Source organism: Colletotrichum costaricense (assembly GCF_030867565.1).
Source record: "Colletotrichum costaricense strain IMI 309622 chromosome Unknown Scaffold_21.1, whole genome shotgun sequence".
NCBI classification, from domain to species: Eukaryota; Fungi; Ascomycota; class Sordariomycetes; order Glomerellales; family Glomerellaceae; genus Colletotrichum; species Colletotrichum costaricense.
In genome coordinates, this window is record NW_026848250.1 from 521245 (window position 1) to 546053 (window position 24809).

Consider the following 24809-nt stretch of genomic DNA (forward strand, 5'->3'; position numbering starts at 1 on the left):
CAACCCCACTGCACACACCGCAGACAAGATTGGCCTTGCGCGGGACCCCCCTTCTTCAGGTTTATTTCCAGAATTTCCAAGGGACAGCCCGGGCCAGGGGTGGACACCGGGAGAGAAAGACTCCAAGAGACTCCAGAGTCCAAGAGAGAGACACACAGACGGCCAGGGACGAAGCCAAGCACCGCCAGGGACGTCCCAGCACAGAGGTCTTTCGTCCAATGTCTCGAGCACCACAGTCAAGTACCTTTCCCCGAACCACCACCTCCTTTTCGCAGCGCTCCCTGGGGGAGGTACTTCCTCATCTTTAGCACCAGCATCTGCAACCGCACCCGTACACCCGCACCTGCAGGTACGTACCCGCAGCCACGGCTAGGTGCTGCCCCTTCAGAAAATGCGAGCGCTCTCCTCCGTGGGCGTTGGCGGCGGCGGTGGCAGCGACACCAGCAACAACAGCAGGAGGAGCAACAACAATCTTTCGACTGCTCCCTCGGCTCCGTCTCCCTCACCTTCACCAAGGCACGCCGGCGATTCATTGACATCGCCGCCACTGAAAGGCACTCACCCACACACCACCACCACCACCACCAATACCAAGCGTCCCCAGCAGCAGGGCAACAATAAGCTCCAACAACACCAAAAACATCTCGTCGTTCAGCAGGGCAAGCAAACGCCCGACTCGTCCCGAACTAGGAGAAACATCAGGCCATCCATCTCACCCGCCACCCGCATCAACCCCGCCGCATCTGCTCATCGTCCATCATCCAACTCGTCCAGACCATCTGGGACGACGACAACGACATCATCCCGTCCATCGGCTGCTCCCTCGGGTTCCTCTGGCCCTGGTGCCTCTGCTGCTCCAACCTCCGCAACATCGTCGCCCGCCGCCGTCGCTGTCGACCGCAAACCCACGGCGGCCCAGCTCCGAACCACAAATAATCCCACATCGACTAATAACACCAATCCCGCCGCCGTCGATCGCTCGCCCACCCCTACCGCCGCTGCTACTGCTGCTACCACTACCACACGCCCACCACCACGGCCACTTACCGCTGCTGCCACTGGCCCACCAACGATAAACGGGCCCCGACGCATCACAGCTGCTGCCACCAGTGCCAGCACCACCAAAACAACCACCACCACCGCCGGCCCAAACACAACATCGTCACCTTCACCTCCCACCAACACCACTACTTCAACGCCGACAACAACACCAGCACCGCAGCCCGCAACAACCCCAACGTCGACGCCATCCTCAACCTCGAGACGACAGCCACCTGCCCTGTCCTCCAGCTTGCGCACACCCCTCCGCACACGAGACCAAAATGTCCTGAACCCCTCTCGACCTGCAAACGCCGCGCGAGCGAAGCCTTCGCCTACCCCGTCGCCCACAATCGGCACATCACCAGCGTCCGCTTCCGCTACCTCAACACCCACCATGCCCCCCTACGAGAAAGGGGGCAGCACGACCTCTCGCCAACCAGCGATGCCTTCCCTCAGCGCAAAGGCAATCGGTCGAGCTCCTCTGACCCCGAAAGTCGCTGCGAAACCTTCACCCCCGGTCGTCGCCCCCATGGGTCGTCGCCGCAACGACAACACAAGTAACAACAACACAAATTACCCCACACAACCGCACATCAATGGAGGGGGTGCGAGGGACGACCTCACGAGCCCTGCGCCTTTCCTCGCCGCGAATAACATCACACCTCGCACCGGCAGTCGCCAGAGCCGTGTGAGCAGTACCAACACAACCCCGAATGGCACTCCGGACCCGGACAGGAACGAGTGGGATCGCCAGCCGACACTCGAGCCTCCGAGACGACAGGTCGTCACCTTCAGCCCGCCTTCAAGCGTAAGCAGCAGGAACGATGCAAACGATTCAAAGTTTTTCTACGCCAGCGAGGCAAAACCATCGCAAGCTTCTCAACCGAAAGCTCAGCCTCTCAAAGCCCAGCCCAGACCTCTAGCTCCTCAGCAGCGAAATTCCACTTTCATGTACGCCAACGGCGGTGCTGTCGAAAAGAACAGGCCTACGTCACCTGGTATTGGTTTCACGCCTGTCCTGGCGCCGTCGCTTGCACCGTCCCTCTCTCCGCAACTTACGCCGGCGCCAGAGCCACCATCGAGCAAGTTCTTCTACGCCAATGGAGCTCCGAATCTACAGCCTGGTTTCCGGCCCTCATCCGCAGCATCAATGACGGGCTCAGTCACTTCGGCGTCGAGCAAGCTGCATAGGACATCAGCAGGTTCAGCGAATGGCTTCCCTATGGCCCAGCGACCGATATCACCAAACAAGCCATCCCAACCTCCGACGTCCGCACCATTAGTCAAGAGCAATAGCATGCCGCCTCACACTGTTGGCCGTGCCCACATGACTAGCCCTCCGCCGCTCGCGCCGCCGTCACATAAACGTAGGACGAGTACCGACACGCTCTCACAGGTGGCAAGTCAGGTCGGATCAGAGGCACCAGCGACAGATGCCATGATCATGTCCAGATTCATGGCTTCACAAACATCGACGCCCTCCGAATTGCCGTCTCCGACAGTGCCGAGTTTCTTTGCGCAACAGCCGATCACGATTGCGTCAATAATACAGGCAGCAGACGATCTGGAGGAAGAGGAAGAGGAGGATTCGGCTGATGAGGATAACGACCTCGAAGACCTTCACAGCCCGACCAAGTCATCTCACGGAGACCCCTTGAACGACATGGTTCTCAACGCGAGAAGAGAGCGCAAGGTTCAGGATCTTGAAATCACCAACGCGTCTCTCGAGGCAATCAACAGGTCGCTGGAAAAGCAGTTGCGGAAGCAGACGGCAGAACTCAGGAGGTACAAGAGGCTATCAAGGTCCGGACGTCTGTCCGTCCCTCCTTCGGGCGGGTCGAGCCGGATGACTTCTGCCGACTCCACTCCTGCAGGCCTAGGCATTGAAGGACTGGACTTGTCGGATCTCAGCGAGGAGGAGGCGGAGGAAAATATGGATGATTCCATGTTTGAGTCTTCAGAGCTTTCCGAGACGGATTCAATGTCAATATCAAGTCCCAAGGAGGATCCGGAACGAGACCTGCGTCGCCGGACTCGGGATGAGAAGCGCTTGCAATTGGATCTCTCGAAACATCGGGAATTGCTCGTCGACAGCCAAAAGATCAACGTGAGCATCAAGAGATGCTTGAATTGGACAGAGGAGCTTATCAAGGAAGGCAAGAAGGCCCTCGAGTACAACGTCCGCCCTAGCGACGTGGAGCTACCACCGCGGGTGCTCCGGCCGGCATACCTTGAAGAGAACGAAGATGCAGAGAAGGGGCAGAAGGATGAGTTCACAACCTCATTACCGAGCAGTCCGTTAGATTCCCCGAGGAGTCTGTCGCCCCACTGGAGCAATCCGCAGGACCGCGATAGCGGAATCGAGCTGCCTGCGGACGAAAAGAAGTACAACACAACAACATAATCTACGAAGCAGACCGGATCTCATCGTCGCGGCCTGGACGTTGCGGCAGCATCGCACAACATCACCACTCACGGAACACATAATTTTCCTTACAAAACATTTTACTTTTCTTGCATGGCACGGGGGAATCAGTCCAGGTTTGGGATAAGTCGGAACCACGGCGTTTTCTTTTGTTTTCCATGGGAGGGCCTTTGAGAAAGACAGGGAAAAGGTTTCATCCCAATCGGCGGCGGCATCGACTCTTGTCCCTTCAGAGGGGCCATCACGAGGGACCTGCCGCATACACACACTGCTTTTATTATACCTACTTTTTCTTTCTAGTTCTCTCTCCTTTGTCACACTGTTTTTTGTGTACCAACAGATACCCCAAAGCATTTTACATATAAACAACGGAACATAAAGGGGCGGGCCGAATGAACAATGTCTTTCATGGCCGCGCTTAGGTTTGGTTTGGGAAACGTTTGTTGACTCTTGCCCGAATTTATGGAGCAGAGCACAGAAGAACGAGACAGTGGGAGGAAGACGAGACGGGTCCAAAGCCCAAGCAGTGGCGAAGCCGATTTGTATCATAGCAAATTCAAGCCAAGAAGGCCGGTAAAAGACCTGGCGATAACTTTACCTAGTGCGCCTTAGGTTCTCTATGTGACATGCCGAAAGTATTAAAGGTATCATTGGAGCTGACTTCGAAATCGAACGCCACGCCAGCCACGAGGTTTACTCTGTGGCTGGTTGTACTAGACACTGGAGATTATGATACGGGAAGGAGAATTTGCGAGATTGTGAGACATAAGGTTGCCATTGTCCGAAGGGATGAACCGAGACACTTTGTTTTTTTATTTCAACGTCTTGGCGTGCTAGTTCTCGAAGGAGGCGGCGGTTTTCTCAACGGTCTCACTGGAGAGTGGGTATCAAGAGTCAAGTTTCCCCTTTGAGGTCGCTTGAATGTCCATCATTTGAGACGTTGCGGCGTCGGCTGAATTATAGACTTGGCAAGACCGAAATCCGGTGAAGGGGTACTCTAGAAACTGAGCTTAAAGCAGATATTGCTGTCCAATCTGGGTTGATACCTCTACCTGCCCATTCAATGCTCCTGGTAATGGTCCAAGGTCACGGAACCCCAGTCACTAACAGCCATAAATCTACTTGACTAACAGGAATTGTATTGTGGAATCCCCTGTTTAAAGGATCGATGGCGGCTTGTGCAAAGATCATGTCAAGGCAACATCCACAGCGACCCTTACAGGGACTCACAGATGAGAATCTGGAGACGAAGACAACCCACCTTCGTCGGGGGCTTGCGTGCGTTTGTCCTCGTTGGGAATAGCAGACTTGAGGGGCAGATTCGGGTTGATCAGGCAGTGATTCAAGCCTTCTCAGATCTTATTCTGCTGTTGGGTGGTATTTGTCTGTGAATATGCAACTGGTAATTAGGGATGGTGTTGCTGGATAGGTCTCGTTGAAGGCTGAGAACACTTTGTTGATTTAGGAGATTGACGACCGCCAAGGTAAAGCATCGTGCTGCCCAGATCTCATGCGCATCGATTTTGAACCAGCTCTTGGGTCAAATTCACGGTTGGTTTCCCTGGAACAGTAGTGGTCTTTTGGTGCTTATATCAAAGTCCTTGAAAACACCTCGTTATCCTCGCATGACTAGTAAGCCAACCTACCTGATTCATCGTGCAGGTGCTTTACTACTCACGATGTCTCTTCCTCTTTTGATAATGTCTACGCCTACATACCTGAGAGAAAAACGTTGATAGGCTAAAGGTTACAGTGTTGAGTCTCTAGATATTGCGTATCGGGTCGGGCTGTATGACCCGGTTGAGGCTGGAGCGGTAACTAATCCTTCATAGTGACGCTGAACTCATGTTTCATCGCGTTCATCGATAGGACTGAAAAGGTGTGCTTTTGCATGTGCGAAACTGAGACAACCGAGGAAGATATCAAATCAGAGCGCATCCGAATTTTCCTGGTGGCGCTGTATGCCTGTCGGGTTGGTTGATGCGATTGTTGGCCTCCCGCATATGCAAGGTGATAATTTGCCCAAGGCCGCTTGTCCAACTCAAACTATCTGAAGCGCAAACCTCAGCGGGGAAGCTTAAGGAGTACATGCAAAATGGTCCATTGGATAGCCTCCAGTCTTTTTCAGAAACCTGTCGATGAGGGGTAGACTGTACGCAGGAGGCTTCGCTACTTGAGCTGTAGGTGCTTTCCTTCACATTAAAACCCCCTTGATCTCCTCTGAAGTTCTCAACCTGTTTTGGACCTGTATCGCACTTCCCCTCCTCGGTTTGCCTTCATTCGGCTCAAGAAGCGGTTTGGCCCGTCCTTTACGCGATGGCTACTCCGAATAGTATCAAAGCCGCGAGAGAGGCGGTTGAGAGCATTGCCACACAACATGGCCATGTGGCCGAAGACAGATTGCGACAAATTCACCCTGACTTGCGCCGTGAGATTGAGCAAGCATTATTTTCGAAGGATCTGATGATCGGATCCAGCGTCATCACGTACGTTTCTGGGTGACATTGGACCTTGGGGCCACATACTAACCGCCAATCGCCAGACTCGCAAAGAATCTGTACTCCAGCAAGGCCCGCTTCGTTTTCGAGCTCCTCCAGAATGCCGATGACAACACATACGCCAAGGCCTCAAGCTTGGGCTCCAAGCCATTCGTGTCTTTCCGGGTCTTTCCCCGCAAGATCGTGGTCGAATGCAACGAGGATGGGTTCACTCAAGAGAATCTCGAAGCCATCTGCGCCGTTGGGCAGAGCTCCAAAACTGGTGCCCAGGGCTACATCGGAGAGAAGGGCATTGGCTTCAAATCTGTCTTCATGGTTGCCCATAAAGTGCACATCCAGTCGGGTTCATTCTCGTTCTCTTTCGGACACAAACCTGGTGACTCGGGGATGGGCATGATTTCACCTATATGGGAGGAGACGAGTGAGGAACTTGAATCGCCATTGACGAAAATCACCCTCCATCTCCACGATGCTGGAGACCAATATGAATTGGCCAAGACACGCGCGTCGATTAGGTCTCAATTCGAAACGCTCCAAGCAAAAATGCTGCCGTTTCTGAGGAACATCCGACAAATCCAGGTTGCATTCTACGATGACCACGAGGAACAAACGTCCTCGGTAACTTATGACCTTACTCGGCTCGAGCCCAGCCATGTGCTTCTGAAGAAGATCAAAACCGAAAAGGAGGCTTCCGAAGAATCCGTTCAGCACTTTCGAACCTTTCACCATACAGTCGAGGGATTGGCAAAGAACGAAAACAGAACCTACTCAAAGTCTGAGGAGGCTTCCCAAGCGTACTCGAAGTCCGAAGTCATCCTTGCTTTTCCGATCTCCGAGACATCCGCACCCATCATCGAGCCTCAAGAAGTCTTTGCTTTCCTCCCAGTGAGGCCAGTCGGATTCAACTTCCTCATTCAAGCCGACTTTGTCACCGAGGCTAGTCGGCAAGACATTGTCAAAGACTCCCGTCGCAATATTGGTCTCCTCAAAGGCGTTGCTGAGGCGTTCGCTATCGCAGTCACTGAGCTTTCCGAACACGAGGCTCTACGATACACGTGGCCCTCCTACTTGCCGGACAAGAAGACTGGGTCTTGGGACGCATTCTGGCTTTCTTTGGTCGACGAGATCGGATCAAAGCTGCGGAATGCGCCCGCTTTCTATGACCATAAAGGTTCTGGCCGGAGATTGTTGAGCGATCTTCTTTATGCCGTTCCTGGGATGTTCGACGAGTACGATGAGCTACTTTTAGATGACGGCGATCCAGCAGAGGTCATTTCGCAAAACTATGACGCCACGTGGCTCGAAACCTTGAAAAACTACGGGCTACAGAACGCTACGTTCGAGACATTCTTTGAATGGCTAGAAGCAGATCTGAAGAATTCAGAAACGTCGCGGATGAAGTCCCGAGAGACGACGAATGCCTGGCACGACCACACAGCGGCAATTCTTCATTTTGCTGTCTCCAAAGCCCGCTCTCGTAAGCTATTCACCGCGCGGATCAAGAACATGGACCTCATACCTCTTGAGAGCGGTTATTGGAGGCCCGCTTCATTGGGGCCAATCTACCTTCCGTGTGTCAGTGGGCTGGATATTCCTGTCGATGTCGGGTTAAATATTCTTTGCAGGGAAGTGAAAAGTGAGATGAGAACCCTCCTTTTCGAATCTCTGGGTGTAACATCTGCCTCGTTGGAAACTGTAAAACAGGCTATTGCGCAACAGTATGCTAATGCCGAAGCTCGTGAGAGAGTTACTCTCCAAGCGTCAAACAACCACCTCAGATTTCTGTACCTGGCCGAGAATTTGGACTCAAAGACTGGAAAGCCACTGCAGTGCTTTTATGTGTTCGACCAGCACTTGAGACTTCGACAGCCCTTGATTGAAATAGTCTACCTTCCGAACAACGATACAAACGGCCCGCAAGAAGTGTTTCGGAAGACTGATCCGGGCCCGAATGCGGGAGATTATGCACCTGGTCACGATGCCGTCTTCGCCCACGATCTGTACTTCTGCGAGGAGCCGCTCAAACCGGGAAACCAGAAAGTCTCTTGGCGTACTTGGTTTACCAAACATGCGTCCCTCAGAACACACATTGACTTCAACGCACCAAGAACATCTTCTCTTCCGATTTTGAAGAATGACGCAGAGTATATACGGATTTTCAGACCAGACAAGTTCATGGAATGCTTACTTCAATGGTATCAAGCACAAGCTAAGGGCACCATTTCAGCCGAGACCATTAAACGTCTCCGTGAAGTTGAGGTACTTTGCCGACACAAAATACCCTACGCCACGGCCCCTCTGGCTGTAGTTTACTTTCCTGTACAAAGGCTGCAGAAAAAGGTGTCCCGTTTCCTTAACGATGTGGACTTCTTCCCATGGCTTTGGCTCAATGGCAACGAAACTCATGATGAGATACCGCAGCGGTGGAAAGGTTTGCTTTCGGATCTCAATTTCGGCTGCCCTGGAAACGACCTCGACTTTGCTCTCGATATTCTCCATTTCTTTATACAAGAATCCTTGGAATCGTCATACCACTGGACTCGTGAAAGCCTTGCTAAGCTATTCAAGTTGTATCAACATATCCAAATACAATGCGCAGAAAGCGATAACCGGGGCACGGCAGTGCAGACCGTACGGTATGTGAGGATATTAAGCTTGAGCTAGATGTTGTGTGCTGACGCCCTTAGGAACTTGTTCAACAAGAACGAATTCATTCACATACCACTAGCTAAGGGAGATTGCGAATGGGTTCTGCCAGGGGTCTGTGTATGGGACGCGCCGCAAAGCATGGCCACCAAGCACGTACTGAATCGCCTCTATCAACCCTTCCTAGGCGCGCCGAGCACGATGAAGTCCATATACTCAAGTTTGTTCCAAGAGACAGTTGGTATCGGCAATTGCACGATCGAGATTTGGGTTGAGGAGTTGAAGCAACTTAAGGCTTCGGAGTGTGGCGACATTGACAGAATCGGCAAGATTTACCATGCTTTGCACCAGTTGATACTAGGCAAGACGGAACCCAAACAAGTGGATCTGAGGTATGTCTCCCGTTTGGATGATTTTCTATTTTGAGGGTTGACGATATGCGTACTATAGAGAAATTTTCGAGAACGATGCTCTGATTCTTGTCCCATCAGACGATGCTTCTTTATGGTACAAGACGTCGCAATGCGTTTGGTCCAACGCGGCGAGGTTGAGAGGAAGGGTATCCCTGACAGATAACTACCAAAAACTGGAAGAGTTCTTTGTGGGCCATCTCGGCGTCAAACCTTTGGACTTCTCCATGGCTATCGCTGAGTTGGAAGATGCTGCAGCTAAGGGCGCAGCGGTGAAAGAGTTAAAGGAGTCAATATGGATTGTCAACTCATTGCTTCCGTCGAATTGCTTGGCGTCAAAGCCTGACATCCCACACAACATCTTCAGCGCTCGAATCTTTCCCGTAAGTTATCCAGATGGGCGTGTTACAGCCGAAAACTTCCTTAACGATTTCTTCATCATCGATCGGGAGTCACTTGGCACAATGTTCAAGAACAAGGTTAGGCTTCTTGACTTTACACTGGAGCAGGTTGCTCGCCTTCGGCCCTTTATCGAATGGCTAGATCTGAGACGCCGATATCTTTCGGCTCAGGTCACGGAGACTACCTTTTGCAGCGGCGGAGCGACATCCCCAACATCGAACCCACAAAGGCAGATTCGCAATCGAGCACATGCTCTGCTCAGAGTTGCGGCACACTTTGACAGCCCACGTTGTAGAACCGAGAAAGAGAGGGATTCTTTCTACAGCATGCTGAGGTCTGCAGAGATTTATGAGACCGACGGTATCTCTTCAAATCTCAGTATTTTCCACGATGGTGCCGTTCACACTGTTAAAGGCAAGCAGATGACCCTACATATTGATGAAAGGGAGGGAAGCTTGAAGGTCTACCTACCGCGCGCGAAGGACGTCCAGGAATACATCTTCACCAACGTACTCCCGAAGAACTTCGCAGAATGGATGATGAACTACCATGGAGAGTTCACGCCTGAGAGTTTGACCGCAACCAAGAACATCATGCTGGCACCGCATTCCTTACTCAGCAGAGCTCTTACAGACAGTGGCATAGCCACCGTCGATGTTGCCAATTGCGACGAGGCCGTGATACCAGAAACTCCACACGCAGCTCGCAAAGGTGGCGAGACTCGCGAGAGTGCCAGTTCTTCAAACTGGTCGAACTTGACCAAGTCAGAGGGTTCGGAGACTGGGAAAGTGTTCTCTCCACAACAAAGGTCGTCATTTGGTGGCTCTCAGGATCATTCTGTGGACGAAGATCGCTATCTTGCGCTTTTGAAGAACATTGTCGCCGCAGGACGAAGAAGTACGAATACTCTACCGGTCTGTGGAACATTCGGCATGAGCCAGCTGCAAGACAGTATCTCTGGCACCGGCCACTACGTGGATTTTGGCGTGCGCAATCTACCTACACTTGAAAGAGATTTCAGGATAGGTGCGGCAGGCGAATTGTTCGTAAGTATCTATACCGTTGTCAACCTCTCAACCTTCAAGGATATATGGCTAAGGGCACCGAAACACCAGGTCTTTGAACTGCTTTCCCACTTGCATGATGATGGAGATCCCGTACTATTACCAGAGTTCTCTAGAGATGTGTGGCAAAGTAGCATTCGCTATCTCGTCAAAGGGCATCCAGATTATACCGAAATGCCGCAATGGGATGGTTACGAGACTTCAGACATTGTATACCAAGACACCAGCAACCTACTGACGGCTCTCTTCATCGAGAAGGGTTATCTTCGGGAGCAACCGAGGGCTTCGGTTTCCAGTGGCCTCAAGTACTTCATCGAAGTCAAGGCAACTACTGGACCTTGTGAAACGCCATTTTTCATGAGTCCAGCTCAGTATCAAAGAGTAGGTCTACTTCTTATCCCTTTCTTTATCCAGACAGATCCCACGGTGTGTGATAGAGCTAAGAAAGTGCAGATGGAGAGTCAATTCTTGACAGAAAACAGCCACGCAGCCTATGTTATCTTCCGAGTTTACAACCTTGGTCGGCAGAACATGGGTTACAAGGTATACTTAGATCCTGAGGAACTAAAACGCCGTGGGCAATTGAGCTTCACTGCCGAAAAGTGGTCAGTGATTCCAATTCAAGGCTGCGTTGGGCCTTGAGAGCTGCACTTCGATACTGTAGTTTCGGACTTTTCTTCAGGCGTGTAGTTGAGGCAGTTGTTAAGTGGTCCGGGGTGAGGTGGGGGCCCAAAGTTGGATTGCCACCGCATGGTAAGCGTACATGTACAGTCAATACATCGAATCTTCTCAATTGACCTCGACAATGATCTTACCATATTGGGTGATGAGATCTCCTAGTTTACCGACGGTTGCAAGAAGCTTGCCGCTGATTTGAGTCCACCAAGAGCACCGTAGAGCCATACCCATAGCACCTTGATTCAAGAGTTCAACAACAAAAGGCTCGTGTAACGACAAGAGCGGCATGTGGAATATCGAGAAGTCATATCGATCTAATTCAAGATCCTGGAAATGCCTCCCAAAATTCGTCAGCAGAATCGGTTCTTGATGACTTTTTGGCATTGCTGCATCTTCATTATACTTCAAATCAGAACCTCAACACCGCCGCCAATACCTCCTCCGCACCAACAACCTCCGCAAACTCCCCATCCAAACTAGCCAAATTCACAGCATGCACAGTCTCAGCATCAAACCCGCCCTTCTCATACGTCGCAACCGCGTCCCTCACCAACAGTACACCGTTACCATCTACCCCTCCATCCTCGCCCAGAACCTGCAAGTTAGCCGCCATCCGCACCGTAGTGCTCACGCAGTGATCAGTCGTCAGCCCAACCACTATAAGCTGCCGGATCCCCGCGGACCGCAGCTTCGCCTCGAGGGTGGTGCCGATGAAGGCGCTGTTGAAGTTCTTCGTGAAGACGGGTTCTGAGGGGAGGGGTGCAGCGTAGGGCAGAGGTGCGACGGAGGGGGTTGACGAGCCTTCGAGGTATTGTGTCGGGTGGAGGGCGGAAGTAGGGGATATGGAGTGGTGGTGGACGTGGAGGATGAGTACTGGCTTTTGCTCTTGGGAGGTCGGGGTCGAAATGATGGTTTCGTTGTACTTGCGTGCGGATGCGAGGAGTGTCTCGACGCTGGATTCGAATGTTGGTGTGCTGCGTGATGAGCCCCAGTGGGTCGGGTGCTTGAAGCCCTCTTGGATGTCAATCAGGACGAGCGCCGTAGGTGTGGTCGATGCGTGACGCATGGTGATGGACAAGCTTCGACAGCCGTTGAGTATCGTTTTGACAATTAGAACAATATGACCTGTTATTGATGATTTTCTGGCTGGGATATGACCGTCCCTGGTGATCGATCGGGGTTTATTATGGTAGTTGCTATTTACTATGCTTACAGATCAAATCAATAAGACGCCCTTCTCAATTCGGCTAGTCATTGAAAGGGCGTCCAATGGACTTCAGGGAGTGAGAGAGGGTAATCGATTGCGACAATTTCGGCTCCTTCTTTGGCTGTCATTGGTATCATAGAAAGCAAGAGATGTTACCACACGTCGGGCTGGCCCGCTGCATGGATGTTATCACCAGCAAAGCTGGCGAAAAGTCTCATTGATATGCGTGCTGAATAGCGTCGTGAAGAGTCATGTGGGGTAAAGCGAATAACATGCCGTTCCGCATATCCGCCACCCTAAGTTCACAATCACAGATTTGGAGAAAGGCTAAAAAGCGAACAAGGTCGTATCTCTCACATTCAGCACAAATGTCTCTGGACCACCATAGGCACGATCAATAACCACAAAATGCAAAAGAGATCATCGCTCCCGAGGAGGAACTACGCTTACATGCCTCGTGGCGGAATCGAACCGCCGATCTTCTCATGTCACTAGGTACTAGTGAGACGCTATACCACTTAGCCAACAAGGCGATGTCTCCAAGGCGCCAGCAGCGAGCTCAAGGACCACTGCGGCGGATCCTCTCCACCAGCCGACGACACCCCACCAACCTAGCGAGAAGGCATGCAAGTTCCGCTTCGAGATTGTTCAGTTCTCGAGATGCTCGAGACTCTTCCTTTCTATCGAAGTGGCTCTTCAAGCCCTAGCCCCAGACATCAGAAAGCGGAAGTGATGGCCCAAGGTGAGTTAATAGTCAACATCCTCGTCTCTTAAGAGGGCTTACACAATCCATATCTCTCTCCGGTTCTGAGGACCACAGCAGCACCCACCACAACTCATCTTAGCACTGAAAGTCCTTCGGCACACAAATTATATGATGCAGGTCCACGGTAAACAAGTCAAGAAATAAATTCCAAGCATCCAATCAAGTCCATCATAAAAGTATACGTTGTATTCGCTGATAATATCAGTCACCCATGCCGAATGGTGAGTGGGGAAGCCAACTCCAACAAACAACCGTCAAGTAGTAGCCTCTCCCAAAAGTCCCGTCTATTCGCTCAAGTAGCCCAGAGTTTGTAACAATCAGGCAAAGGTAGGTAAGCTAAGGCCCCAAAGAAGAATCGAAGTTTCAAACGGTTGTGGTATCTCGTGCGCACTCTGTCCCTCTTTCCCCCCCGCGAAGCAGTTTATGCCTTCTCGGGCTTGGGGACGTTGGGCGCATCCTCAGCGACATCCGCTGACGGGTGCTTCTTGCCCTTCTTCTTGGACTCCTTATCCTTCTTGATGGCTGCCTCGGCGACGAGCTGCTCGAAGACGAGGTAGTCGCCTTCCTCCTCGGGGGATCTCGCGGCCTGGAACAATATGTTAGCACCATGAACAGAATGGCAACCAGGAGAGAAAATATTACCTTGGAGAAAATGTCACCGATGATGACCAGTGCCTCAGCGCGCTCCAGTCTCTTGGCCAAGGGGATCTTCTTGTCGTTGAGGACGGAGTCGCACACCTCACGCAGCACACTCTGAATCTCAAACTTGGAGCCGCGCCATGCGGCAGTGAGGATCTTGCCTGTGACGCGGCGCTCGTACTCGGCCTTGCGATCCTCGGACCACTCCTCGCCGCCCTTCTCCTCCATGCGCGCCATCTCCTCAATGGTCTGCTGTGCGTCGATGGCAGAGCTGATGGTGTTCCAAGTCTCCTTCACGATCGTGCCCTTGTCCTTGACGCGGCTGAAGAAACCGCCGATGCCCAGGAACTTCTGACTCCGCAGCAGACCGGTGGCCTTGGCCAAGTACGTCTGGCCGATGGCGTGGAGGATATCCAGACCGAAAGACTCCATCTTCATGTTCTCGACCTCGAGACGAGTCTTTTCTTGGAACGCCTTGGTGACGTCAGCGCCCTTGTCGGTCTCGGTCCACACGCTTATTCTGTCGAGGAGCTTGCGGGCGAGGGTGTCGACACGCTCCTGGCGGACGCGGGCGCGCTCCTTGTCGTAGGCGGCGAGCTGATCGCGCTGCTCCTTGGTCAAGCTACCCTTCTTCTTCTCCTTCTTCCGCAGCGACTCCTCCGACTCGGGCTGGCCTGCGACTTCGTCCGAGGGCCTGTCCATAAGCGCAGGCCGGAGTGGGATCTGAGTGCGCTTTGCGGTACCCGAGGTACCGGACGGGCTCGGTGACGGTGTTCTAGCCTCAGCGGCGTATGGGGGAGGAGGCGCGTTGGCGGTGCCAGTAGCGGCAGAGTCGGCTGCCTTATGAGCCTCCTTCTCATCTTCAACGACGACGGTTGGCGGAGGAGCAGCGGCAGCACCGGCGGCGGCGCCAGCCTTTTCTGCGTCTCCAGCCTTCATGCTCTCTTTTTTGGCCTCCTCAGTGCCAGGGAACTCGCCGTCGGCAGCTTCGGCGCCCTCAGCACCCTCCTCACCCTCCTGCATGGTGATGTCCATAGTGGCCGTCAGATCCTTCATCAGGCTAATCTCACCGATCCAGTCGACAAAGGCATCGCCGCCAAAGATGGAGCTGAAGAACTCGGCCGGGTCGGCAAAGCCCTCGGAAGGCTTCGCGCTGTCCTTTCCATACTTGTCGTAGGCTGCTCGGAGGTCCTTGTCGGAGAGGACTTGGTAGGCTTCGCCAATTTCTTGGAACTTTTCGTGGGCGGAGGGGTCGTTGGGGTTCTTGTCTGCAGGGGGTTCAAGTCAGCTTCCGTGACGCAGTAGAGTGCAGTAGAAATCAAACAGGTCATTTTACATACCCGGGTGGTGAACGATGGCAAGCTTTCGGTAGGCCTTCTTGATTTCGATGTCTGTGGCGGTGGGCTGAACACCGAGAGTGTCGTAGTATGCGGTATCGACGACCATGGTCGCAAGGAATGAGGGGTATTAGGTAGAAGGAAATCTAGGTATAGAAACGGCGCAAATGTTTTCTTCGTTGATAAACAAGAGAAAAAGGTTGAGTGAGGGAGTAAGATGTCCTCTGCGGGAAAGATCGCGGGGTGATGAGGGTAGGGATAGACTTGCGAATCGTGATTCAAGCGAGAATCACAAGGAATCGGACGTAGCGGCGGTCGAATGAACTGGGCGGTGCGGCGTGCCACACCAAAAAGTGACCCAACTGCTGCAAGGTGCCCGCCGATTACCTAGATTTTTGGGTGGATTTACGTTTTCGCGGTGCCCCGCCAGATTACGTCGTTGGGCGAGACCTATGGGCGCTGGGCGGTCACCAACGGTGGGTTTCAGTGAGCATGGTGGTGACTTTTGGTGAGTAACCATGCACTGCCATGGAATGGCCAGGCTGAATTACGGTACCTACTTCTGAGCCTTACGGCTGGTAAGGTAACCAGCCCTCCCACTGGGTGCTGGCAAGGTGCCATTCTTTCCCTCCCGCCCTTTCCATAGGCTGCATGGACGATGGCGATGTCCACTGCGGCCTTGGAGATTACGCGGACAGGGACCTGCTGGCAGGGATGACGTTGCACGGTCCAGCCCATCTGCCGTTTTCTGTCTGCATCACAAAGAGTCGGTATCCAAAATACAGATTCCCTCTCAATCCAAAACATTTTCATCAAGGGCTTCTTTGGAAGTTTTCTTTGGAAGTTTTGGGAGAGAACAGCATGGCTCGTGTCAGGTTGCTATCCCGGGCTCTACAGCGTCAGCTGTCACATTGCAGGCGACGATAGCTGGTAGCTGCATCACGATATTTCCAGGCCTCCAAAGTGATCGACAACAGTCGGCGATCCGCTTCACAAGCTTTCAGAGCTCAAGTCAACCGGACAACGCCGAGATGACTCTTCTCCACCCCGACTGCACCGACTCTCACGCAAAGGACACCGTTCAATCTTCAGTGCCTGACACCATCCCGATGGCATCTGGAATCATGCTATGGTCACTGCATCAATCTGGACAGTCTTCAACAACTCAAACTGCAATTTGTCTAGTTCATTCCAGTCTCTAAGTCTTGCTAGAGCGGCCAAGTTCCCATATGCGCCAAATCCGATTTGCTTTTTTCCCTCTTCTATTTACACGACACCGTTGGCCTTCATGCGCTCGAAGCATCCCCTGTAGGCGTCGTGAACCTCGGGCACCGTGTAGTTGTACTCCTTGAGCTTCTTCTCCAACTTGGTGGTGTCGAGCTTGCAGTTGCTGCGGCCGGCCTTGATGACCTTGGCCTGCTCCTCGAGCGAGAAGTTCTTCCATGTGAAATCGGGACGGACAATCTCCTTGAAGAGGGAGAGCACCTCGTTGTGCGAAATGGCACCGGGGTTGGTGAAGTTGTAGATGCCAGTGTCCTTGTGCTCGGCCATGAGGATGGAAGCCGGGAGGAGATCGGTGAGAATGGTGTTGGAGTTGGGGATATCAACGACACGGTCGTACTTGGCAATCTTGGTAACAAAGTTGCGGGAGTGGAGGTCGTCGCTGACGGGCATGCGCAGGCGGAGGATGAGGCAGTTCTTGTAGTGCTTCATGATCTGCAGAGTACCCGATTAGTGATTGATCCAGACGCCAGCGGCTTGTGATTAATAACATACCTCCTCGACGTGACCCTTGGTGTCCGAGTAGAAGCTGCCCTTAAAGTTGGCAGGGTCGGTCTCGAGGTAGCCAGCGCCGCCAATGGGGTGGGCGTCGTCGTACTGGTAGATGCAGCCGGTGGCGAAGACGGTGCAGTGGATGCCCTTGAGGAAGCAGGCATCGGTGAGGTTCAGGGTGCCGATAACGTTGGATCGCATCGTAGCCTCCTTGTTGTCCTCGCACCAGTCGACATTGGGGCGACCAGTGCAGCCGGCGCAGTTGAGAACGTGGGTAGGCTTGACCTTCTCGAGCTCGGCGAGGACGCCCTCACGGTTCTCCATACGGACGGTGGTGGTGTAGACCTCCTTGCCCTGTCCCTCGAGGAGGACCTTGAGGTGGTTCGCAACCCAGCCCTCGCCACCCCAGATGAGGAACTTGTTCGCAGAGTGTCCGTTGGTAGCCATTGTGGATGATGGTGGTGTTGTTCGTCTCTTGAGGATTATAGTTTGAATTATCGGAGAGTGGTCGGAGAGGGGTCGGGCGGGACTTTGTCAGGATTCGACTGGCTGCTGGGATGGTGTAAGTTGGTGACGGAGTCGGGTGAGATGTCGATTGGAACGTCTTATATGCTCGAGGCTGGCAAGGGAGAAGACAGCTGGGAGGGTGAGGAAAGAAGAAGAAAAGGACAAATTGAGTAATTTGTAAGACAAGCCACTCGAACAGCAGGGCAAGGGGAGAAAGAGTGTGAGACGGATTATTTATCTGGGGTAAGCGTGGCAGGTACGAGGCCAGGGAGAGGAGGAGGGGAGGACATAAAGTTTGGGTTCAGGTACGAGTCGTACTATCTGCCAATCTGCCACTCTGCCCTTTCAGCTGCGCGCGGTCTCGACCCTCTCGACCCTCCCGTCTTCCGGTATGCTGGTCTCTGTCTGGATACCTACTGCAGAGCAGCAGTAGTAGCACAGCCAGCAATAATTAGTCGCAGCGACTTACATTGGACAGATGGTGTGTTCAATGTGTCGTTCCCACCCCCACCTTCGGGAGGTACCACGGTCAAAGGTGCGACCCCGTAGCGAAACTTACGTACCTCGAGTACGAAGCTTACCAGGAGCTACGTTCCATATTGATAGCTGCTGTTATCGGAGAGAGTATCCGTAGCAGACAGCTATTTTCGTCCTGGCGTCCCCTAGCTTTGTCATGAGCTCTGGTGAAGTGGACTCCGTGGAAGATAGTCACCAGTAGTGGCAGAATATGATTAAGCCGACCATGAAAAATCATCATGTTAGCAAGAGACATAAGGAAAAAAGTAGCTACTTAGCTACGTGGTGTCGCAGCAGCTCCAAGACAAGTATCGCGGAAGTGATGCGGTCTAGGATGAAGGAGGCTAGACGGATGAAAAGCCTCCCTTGGGGGATGCAGACAGTGAGACATTGCCATCCGATGGCTCACCGCATTATGCTCCCTTGGAGGTAATGGCGGTGCCACGGTGGTGGTGGCAATGGCGGGCGGCGGCAGACCAGCGAGGGTCGAATGCCGCGTCGGCCGTGGTGGGGACCAAAAGCCCGGAGCCGCAAAGAAACGTCCATCTCGGAAATCCTCAAGGGTCTTGGCCATGTGCTGCTGCGATGCCACCGTGGGATGTCCAGAAAACCAGACGATGGGTTGCGCGCTGATCGGATAGTCGGGCCATGAACATGAAGGGGGAGGCTGAGCCATGGGAACAATTGGACTGATGCCGTGTCGGGGGGCTGACATGCGTGGAATTGCTGCTGCTGCTCTCCACTCACACCTCGATTGGCGTATGCAGCAGAGTCGATAAATCATCTGTTGTCGGCTTCTTCTTTCTTTCGGTTTGCGAAGAGGAGAAACAGCAACAGAAGCAGCAGCAAGGTAGCAATACCAAAGGTGCGAAGAAGATGCCAAGGATGAACGTCGCTAAACAAAAGTCATGTGAGTTGAGCCGTTGGTTGCTAACCAGACGAGAAAGAGACGACCCCGACGGAAGCTTCGTTCAAAAAAGGCAGGAAGGCAGACCCTGAAATAATGAATTCCTTCCACTCCCAGCATGGAAGGAACCGCCCTCCGTGCCCCGCACCTGCTGAAATTCGAGAATGAGAAGCAAACGACCCGGAAGGCAGGGACCTGCCCCGCCATCACCTGCCATCTGCCAATCAGATCTAGTCGTCCATCCCATTGGCTCGCCTAGCTTTAGCCGAACTGGCTCGGTCAGTGCGTTCCTGACACCAAGTTCAGTGACTAACACGCTGAAGTGGGCAGCGTTCAGCGGACGAGGTAAGATACACAGGCAGGGTATTACTGTAAGAGGCGCTATCTGGCCGTCTTCTGGCTGTCAGTAGACCACCCAACAGCGCTGAGGCCAAGCCTTAGATGCCCTGTAGGCTTACCTAATGACCTCTACGTACCTCGAAATGAGGTGAGTGTGACGGGAAAACGGTCCCAGGTTGCATTTTCCATGGCAATTTGGAGAAAAGGAGCCGGGGTCAGCTGCACTAACGTCCTTTCCCCCGTTTTGGCGCCTTCCTGCCCGGGTGAATTGGTCACTTTTTTGGACTTTTGATTTGATGACAGCGGAGAACTTCTTTCCCTCCTATTCTTCCGCGGTCTTGTTGTTGAATCCCCGTCTGCCGTTCATCCAAGGTCAACAATCCAGTTTGCTTGTCGACTCTTCTCCACGCAACAGCCCGTGTCCTCCTTGCTATAAAACGCACGCGAATTTTGAGGTCATTGACTGGAACGTGAGCAAAAAAAGCAGAAGCTGAGACCACCTGCCAACGACTGCGCGCGCAAACCTTCAATCCGCAGCCCACGACGAACCCGCACATAGCCAGCTACCTTGGTCAACTCCACGAACTCTACGAGGACTGACTGACTTAACTTTGCTGCCCCCTACGAGACTCGACTTCGTTCTTCCGTCGTCAACTCTTTAAGCCTCTGCGCTACTGTCCGATTCTACTGTGCAATACGCCGTCCGCCGCGACGACAGACCGCCATCATGGGTGTCATTTACTACCTCCTTCACCCCAACCAGCTTCGCTCCATCATCCAATGGTACGCCGCCTGACTCCCTCTCACCGAGCACGCGCGCGCAGACCGCATTGCTGCTTCTCTACCTCACATCTGCTGATACACTTCTAGGAAGGTCTGGCACGACCCCGTCCACCACCGCGATCCCTCAAAGGAAGACCCTACGCTGAAGTCGTGCTTCGAATTCCTCAACAAGACGAGCCGTAGTTTCTCCGCCGTCATTCAGGAGCTCAACCCCGAACTCCTGGTTCCCGTTTGCCTGTTCTACCTTGTGCTGCGCGGCCTCGACACCATCGAAGATGATATGACATTGGATATCAAGGAGAAGGAGCCTCTGCTGCGCCAGTTTGACAAGTACATGGAGACGGATGGCTGGACTTTCACCAAGAACGGTCCTAACGAGAAGGACCGCGAGCTCCTGGTGCACTTTGACGATGTCATAACTGAGCTGAAGAAGATCAAGAAGCCCTACTACGAGATCATCAAGGATATCACGATCAAGATGGGTAACGGCATGGCCGACTACGCTCTCAACGCCGAGCACAACGAGAACGGTGTTGCGACCATCAAGGAGTACGAGCTTTACTGCCACTACGTTGCCGGTCTCGTCGGTGACGGCCTGACCCGCCTCTTCGTCGAGGGCAACATGGCCAACCCCAAGCTTCTCGAGCGCCCCGCGCTCACCGAGTCCATGGGACAGTTCCTCCAAAAGACCAACATCATTCGCGACGTCCACGAGGACTACCTCGACAAGCGCCGTTTCTGGCCCAAGGAGATCTGGAGCAAGCATGTCGACACCTGGGACGATCTCTTCAAGCCCGAGAACCTGCCCAAGGCTCTCGAGTGCAGCTCCGAGATGGTTCTGAATGCTCTCAAGCACACTGAGGAGTGCCTGTTCTACATGGCTGGTATCAAGGATCAGAGTGTCTTCAACTTCGTCGCTATCCCCCAGAGCATGGCTATTGCGACGTTGGAGCTCGTCTTCCGTAACCCTGCCATCTTCAACAGCCACATCAAGATCACCAAGGGCGACGCATGCTACCTCATGACCAAGTCAACACAGAACCTCCAAATTGTGTGTGAGGTTTTCAGAGACTACACCCGTCGGATACACAAGAAGAACGACCCCCGCGACCCCAACTACGTGCAGATTAGCGTGCAGTGCGGCAAGGTATGTGGTAGTGTTTCTTTATCTTTATCTAAAGACACATTTGTCTCGCGTCAGAAAGTCAATTGCTAACGGTTGACCCTCCAGATTGAGCAATTCATCGACTCTCTGTTCCCGAGACAGGACCCCAAGCTGCTCGGAGATGCGGCGAAACAGAAAGAGCGGGGCCAACCGGGTATGGATGCAGGCGAGGCCTTCGTATTGGGCGGCATGGTTCTGTTGACCCTCTTTTTCGTATCTGGTCTTATGGTGAGTAGCTCCGAAATTTTCTTCCTCATTTCCCTCTCGTTCTTCCAACATCAACCTTCACCCTTTGCTTTTCTACCCTCAACTCTCAACTGATCACCACCCTCAGATTGGAACTGCCTGGTTCTTTGGTGCACGCTTCGACTCGTTGTGGAAGACGGATAGCATTTACTGGCCTGGCAGCGAGACCGGCGCGGCGACGCCGATCGAGCACAAGGAGCTGTAACTCTACCAGACAGACAAGAACAAAAGTTGTTCTTTGACTGCTACGCTGCATCTGACTGTTGACGGTACATATTGACGAGGAGTTTTCGGTTGCTCGCCGCCGGCATGGCTACGAAATATTGAGGAGCCCATACTAATCTTGCTAATACACACCATCCTCGTGATGGGTTTTTCGCGACGCATCTGGTCTTGTTGCTTTCATATCGATCGTCTGTCCGACATGATTTACACAGTGACATCCACTATCCCTCCTCAAACCAAGCACGGATGTCAAATTGCAATTCAGTCCCATCGCAAGGTGGTCATGACTGTGGTTGTGCCGAAGAAGTGCTGATATCAAAACCCACCGGCAAAGACCCCGTCCATCACGCGGCGGGTACGGGGCGGGCGTGTCTTCCATTGCTCTCGGGACGCGCTCTTTTGCTCCGGCTTGCAAACATTCTTTCACCATGTTCCACTGTTTCACGTGTTTCTTCTTGTGACTGCGACAGGCCCTGTAATAGCCAAAAGGCTGGGTCAATTGAAAGCTTACTCGTCTCGTCTGGCCCCGGGGCCTACGGCGAAGAGGTGACAGGCGCTGTCACGGCATCAAGTAGATGAGCCTGTCGCCAAGACCGACATGACCTGTCTCTTCAGTACTTTTCTGGAGGAACTTGTCCCGATTTTGAAGTCCATGGAAGAGCCAAAGCGACGACCGATGTATTCAAATCATCCCGCGGCCGGGGAACCGTTGTAATAAGAAGACACGAAAATTCATAATCCAAGTCATCGTCCCAAAGCCCCCAACTCCAGTCAATTGGTCACCAACGCAATGCAGAAATCACTTGGCCTGCTTGACTTGGCCTCTTGTCGAACATGGACTTGCAGGTCGCGTATAATCAGATGAAGCACGCAGCGCCGCGGTGCCTCTATATGTACCTAATCCATTGAACCCACGGAGACGCCTAGGCTTACCAGGTTGCTGCTCAGTATGCTCTTCTGTTTTCAGGCCCGCCACCAAAGTCTTTCGTCCGGTCTTCCTTTCGTATCGTTGCAGGAGACAGCAGTGCGCGGTTGCAAGCGAAGAAGATGCGGCTCTTGGAAGACGTCTCGGCGTTTATGCGCAAGGCCGAACCGGATTTTCCAGGTAGGTACCTGATGTACCTACACACAGGCATACCGGGACCGTATTATGTGTCTTTAACCTTTTCCGCCTTCTCCCCGACACGGCGACACCTGGGTCAAGTCTGGGGAATACATGAAACGTGAAGATCCAGCTTCAGCCTTTTCAGCTCTGCTTCGCTCCCACGCCGGCCATCCCTCCCTTTCTCTCGGCTCGGGTCAGAGACGACAGGCCGGAAACCCACGAAACCACGTGAGTTGCGCGGACCACCTTGGCCTTATCCTCCGTTGTCTTCCCTCTCTCTCTCTGCGTCTCTCTCGCTCGCTCTCATCCGCTGCGCGCGGGTGGCGTGTGGCGGGGCACGGCGCCCGCGAGAACGGGAGACCCGGGATGGCCGTTGCTGGTAGCCTGGTCTCCCCCCTTCGACGCCAAGACCCGAGATCTCCGTTTTGCATAGCGGTGTCAGCGCCAGATTGATGGGGAACGTTCAAGGAGAATTGGGAGAGGCGAAAAGACAACGGTACGTTTCGGACCGGTTAATAAGAGACAAGCGGTTCTTGGTATCGGTGAATCATGCTTCAGCCAAGGCTGAGGCTGGATCTAGCTGCCTTCCAGGCTTCAAGAGTACTGTTTATTTATGTTTTGTCGTGGTGTGGACATCTCTAACACCATAGTCTAGCCAAGACATCTGTATATATCTGGTATTTGTCGATACTATAGCATCATTTGTACATGCTCTGCCCTTGGCTCGTCCTTCTTGTAAAGATGTGTTTGCGAGAGCGGTCGATCATCACGCCAATGGCAGGTATCTGGGACGTAGATGGCTTCAAATTTGTGACGACGAGTGAATGCAGGCACCCTCTTCTACAGCACAGTAATTCCCATTCTCTCTCGTTCTCGTATTGGACTTTTCACAGGTCGTCGGATCTCGCATCTCCCCTTCCCTTTCCCACCCTGGTCCCGAACACCCATCTTCGAAACGTGACCGTAGAACAATGGGCTCCCGGCGTACTGCTGAAGAAAGTCATCCCCTTTCCTACTCCGTTTCTCCGTTTCCCTTACCTTTTTTTCCCCCTTTCGGACGCCGGACCACAAACGAGCAAGGACGCATCTCTAATTTGTGCTCTTGTTCGTGTGTGTTGGAGATGAGACGAATCCGCCCGCGTGCGATGGGTGTAGGACTGTACGTCGGTCCTTTGAGCTGACCACATGCTTTTCCCTCGCATCTTACCTCATCTCACAGCCATCAGGAATTATTAACATGTGTGAGTGTAGTGAATGGATGCCTCTGACGCACTCGCACCTCCATCCCATCTCCTTCCATCCTCGCCAACTCTATTCAGTCTCCCCCAGCACCCAAAAAAGAAGGTTAAGAAGGAAGGGGGGGGAGGGAGGGAAAAAGAATCCCCCCATGGAACCTAGTTTCGGAACCCGTCATCCGCGCAGATGCCAACGCACCATCTTACTGAGAACGAATCGGGAAAGGCATCATGTCCGTCCCATAATGTGCGACATCAATCTTCCATCTTTCGCTTCCACGGCCCTCGGATAACGGATAAAGGCACGCGGTGAAGCACCTCAGTCTCCGGGAAGCACCGTGTAGAGAGGAAACAACACATAGCATATGCGAGAGGGAAGGCACTACGCCAAGTTCATCCCATCCCTCGTATACCTTAATCTCCAAAACGCGAGAAGCACAAACCTTCACGCACACCACCCTCCGCCACGACAATTCTCGCCCATGATTCTTGTCCGTCTTTAGGTAGTCCATCCTTTCCGTCCTTTCCTTCCCTCCTCGGGGAGTTGCGAATGTTCTTCTCCCATCAAATTTCCCCAACTGTCCGGGATATGTCATGGCGTCATTCGCGTTTTGGGTTTTCTACCAGTCCTTTTGTCGTAAGGATCAGGCCGAACGACGCACCTCTTCATATCACCTACCTGTGGAAGTCCAATGTTGACGTTGACTCTGTATGCGTTCACTGGAAAGGAGCCCGCAAGGAAGCCGCTGAATCCGTATGTAGAGTTGGGGAAGAGACAACTGTAGATTGATTAATCACCTAGAATCATCAGATGTGGTAGGTTGCGTAGATTAGGTTTCCTGCTTGTTGGCGTGTAATCTATTTGATGAGCTACGCAATTACCATCGCCTTCCTC

The 24809-nt window shown here is 53.0% G+C and overlaps 7 protein-coding genes across 7 annotated transcripts; 3 read left to right on the forward strand and 4 right to left on the reverse strand.

Annotated features, from left to right (window-relative positions):
• Positions 1-391: 391 nt before the first annotated feature.
• Positions 392-3445, forward strand: CCOS01_14689 (uncharacterized protein; the record flags this gene model as incomplete). Its single annotated transcript, XM_060462832.1, has 1 exon — positions 392-3445. One exon carries the CDS (start codon positions 392-394, stop codon positions 3443-3445), a length of 3054 nt encoding a protein of 1017 aa, XP_060306663.1.
• A 2337-nt stretch (positions 3446-5782) lies between these two features.
• On the forward strand, positions 5783-11128 carry CCOS01_14690 (uncharacterized protein; the record flags this gene model as incomplete). The annotated part of the gene is made up of 4 exons (XM_060462833.1): positions 5783-5952; positions 6009-8600; positions 8652-9002; positions 9061-11128. 4 exons carry the CDS (start codon positions 5783-5785, stop codon positions 11126-11128), a joined length of 5181 nt encoding a protein of 1726 aa, XP_060306664.1.
• A 445-nt stretch (positions 11129-11573) lies between these two features.
• Positions 11574-12230, reverse strand: CCOS01_14691 (isochorismatase hydrolase; the record flags this gene model as incomplete). Its single annotated transcript, XM_060462834.1, has 1 exon — positions 11574-12230. One exon carries the CDS (start codon positions 12228-12230, stop codon positions 11574-11576), a length of 657 nt encoding a protein of 218 aa, XP_060306665.1.
• Positions 12231-13558: 1328 nt separating this feature from the next.
• Positions 13559-15222, reverse strand: CCOS01_14692 (DnaJ domain-containing protein; the record flags this gene model as incomplete). Its single annotated transcript, XM_060462835.1, has 3 exons — positions 13559-13723; positions 13780-15044; positions 15117-15222. 3 exons carry the CDS (start codon positions 15220-15222, stop codon positions 13559-13561), a joined length of 1536 nt encoding a protein of 511 aa, XP_060306666.1.
• Positions 15223-16379: 1157 nt separating this feature from the next.
• Positions 16380-17333, reverse strand: CCOS01_14693 (NAD dependent epimerase/dehydratase; the record flags this gene model as incomplete). Its single annotated transcript, XM_060462836.1, has 2 exons — positions 16380-16829; positions 16890-17333. The coding sequence occupies 2 exons, from the start codon at positions 17331-17333 to the stop codon at positions 16380-16382; spliced, it is 894 nt and encodes a 297-aa protein (XP_060306667.1).
• Positions 17334-17738: 405 nt separating this feature from the next.
• CCOS01_14694 (uncharacterized protein) lies at positions 17739-18624 on the reverse strand (the record flags this gene model as incomplete). Its single annotated transcript, XM_060462837.1, has 3 exons — positions 17739-17806; positions 17953-17980; positions 18319-18624. The coding sequence occupies 3 exons, from the start codon at positions 18622-18624 to the stop codon at positions 17739-17741; spliced, it is 402 nt and encodes a 133-aa protein (XP_060306668.1).
• A 1159-nt stretch (positions 18625-19783) lies between these two features.
• Positions 19784-21554, forward strand: CCOS01_14695 (squalene synthase; the record flags this gene model as incomplete). The annotated part of the gene is made up of 4 exons (XM_060462838.1): positions 19784-19938; positions 20026-21085; positions 21170-21331; positions 21438-21554. Coding segments are annotated over 4 exons (1494 nt in total), but the record flags the coding sequence as incomplete, so codon positions are not given.
• Positions 21555-24809: the final 3255 nt, after the last annotated feature.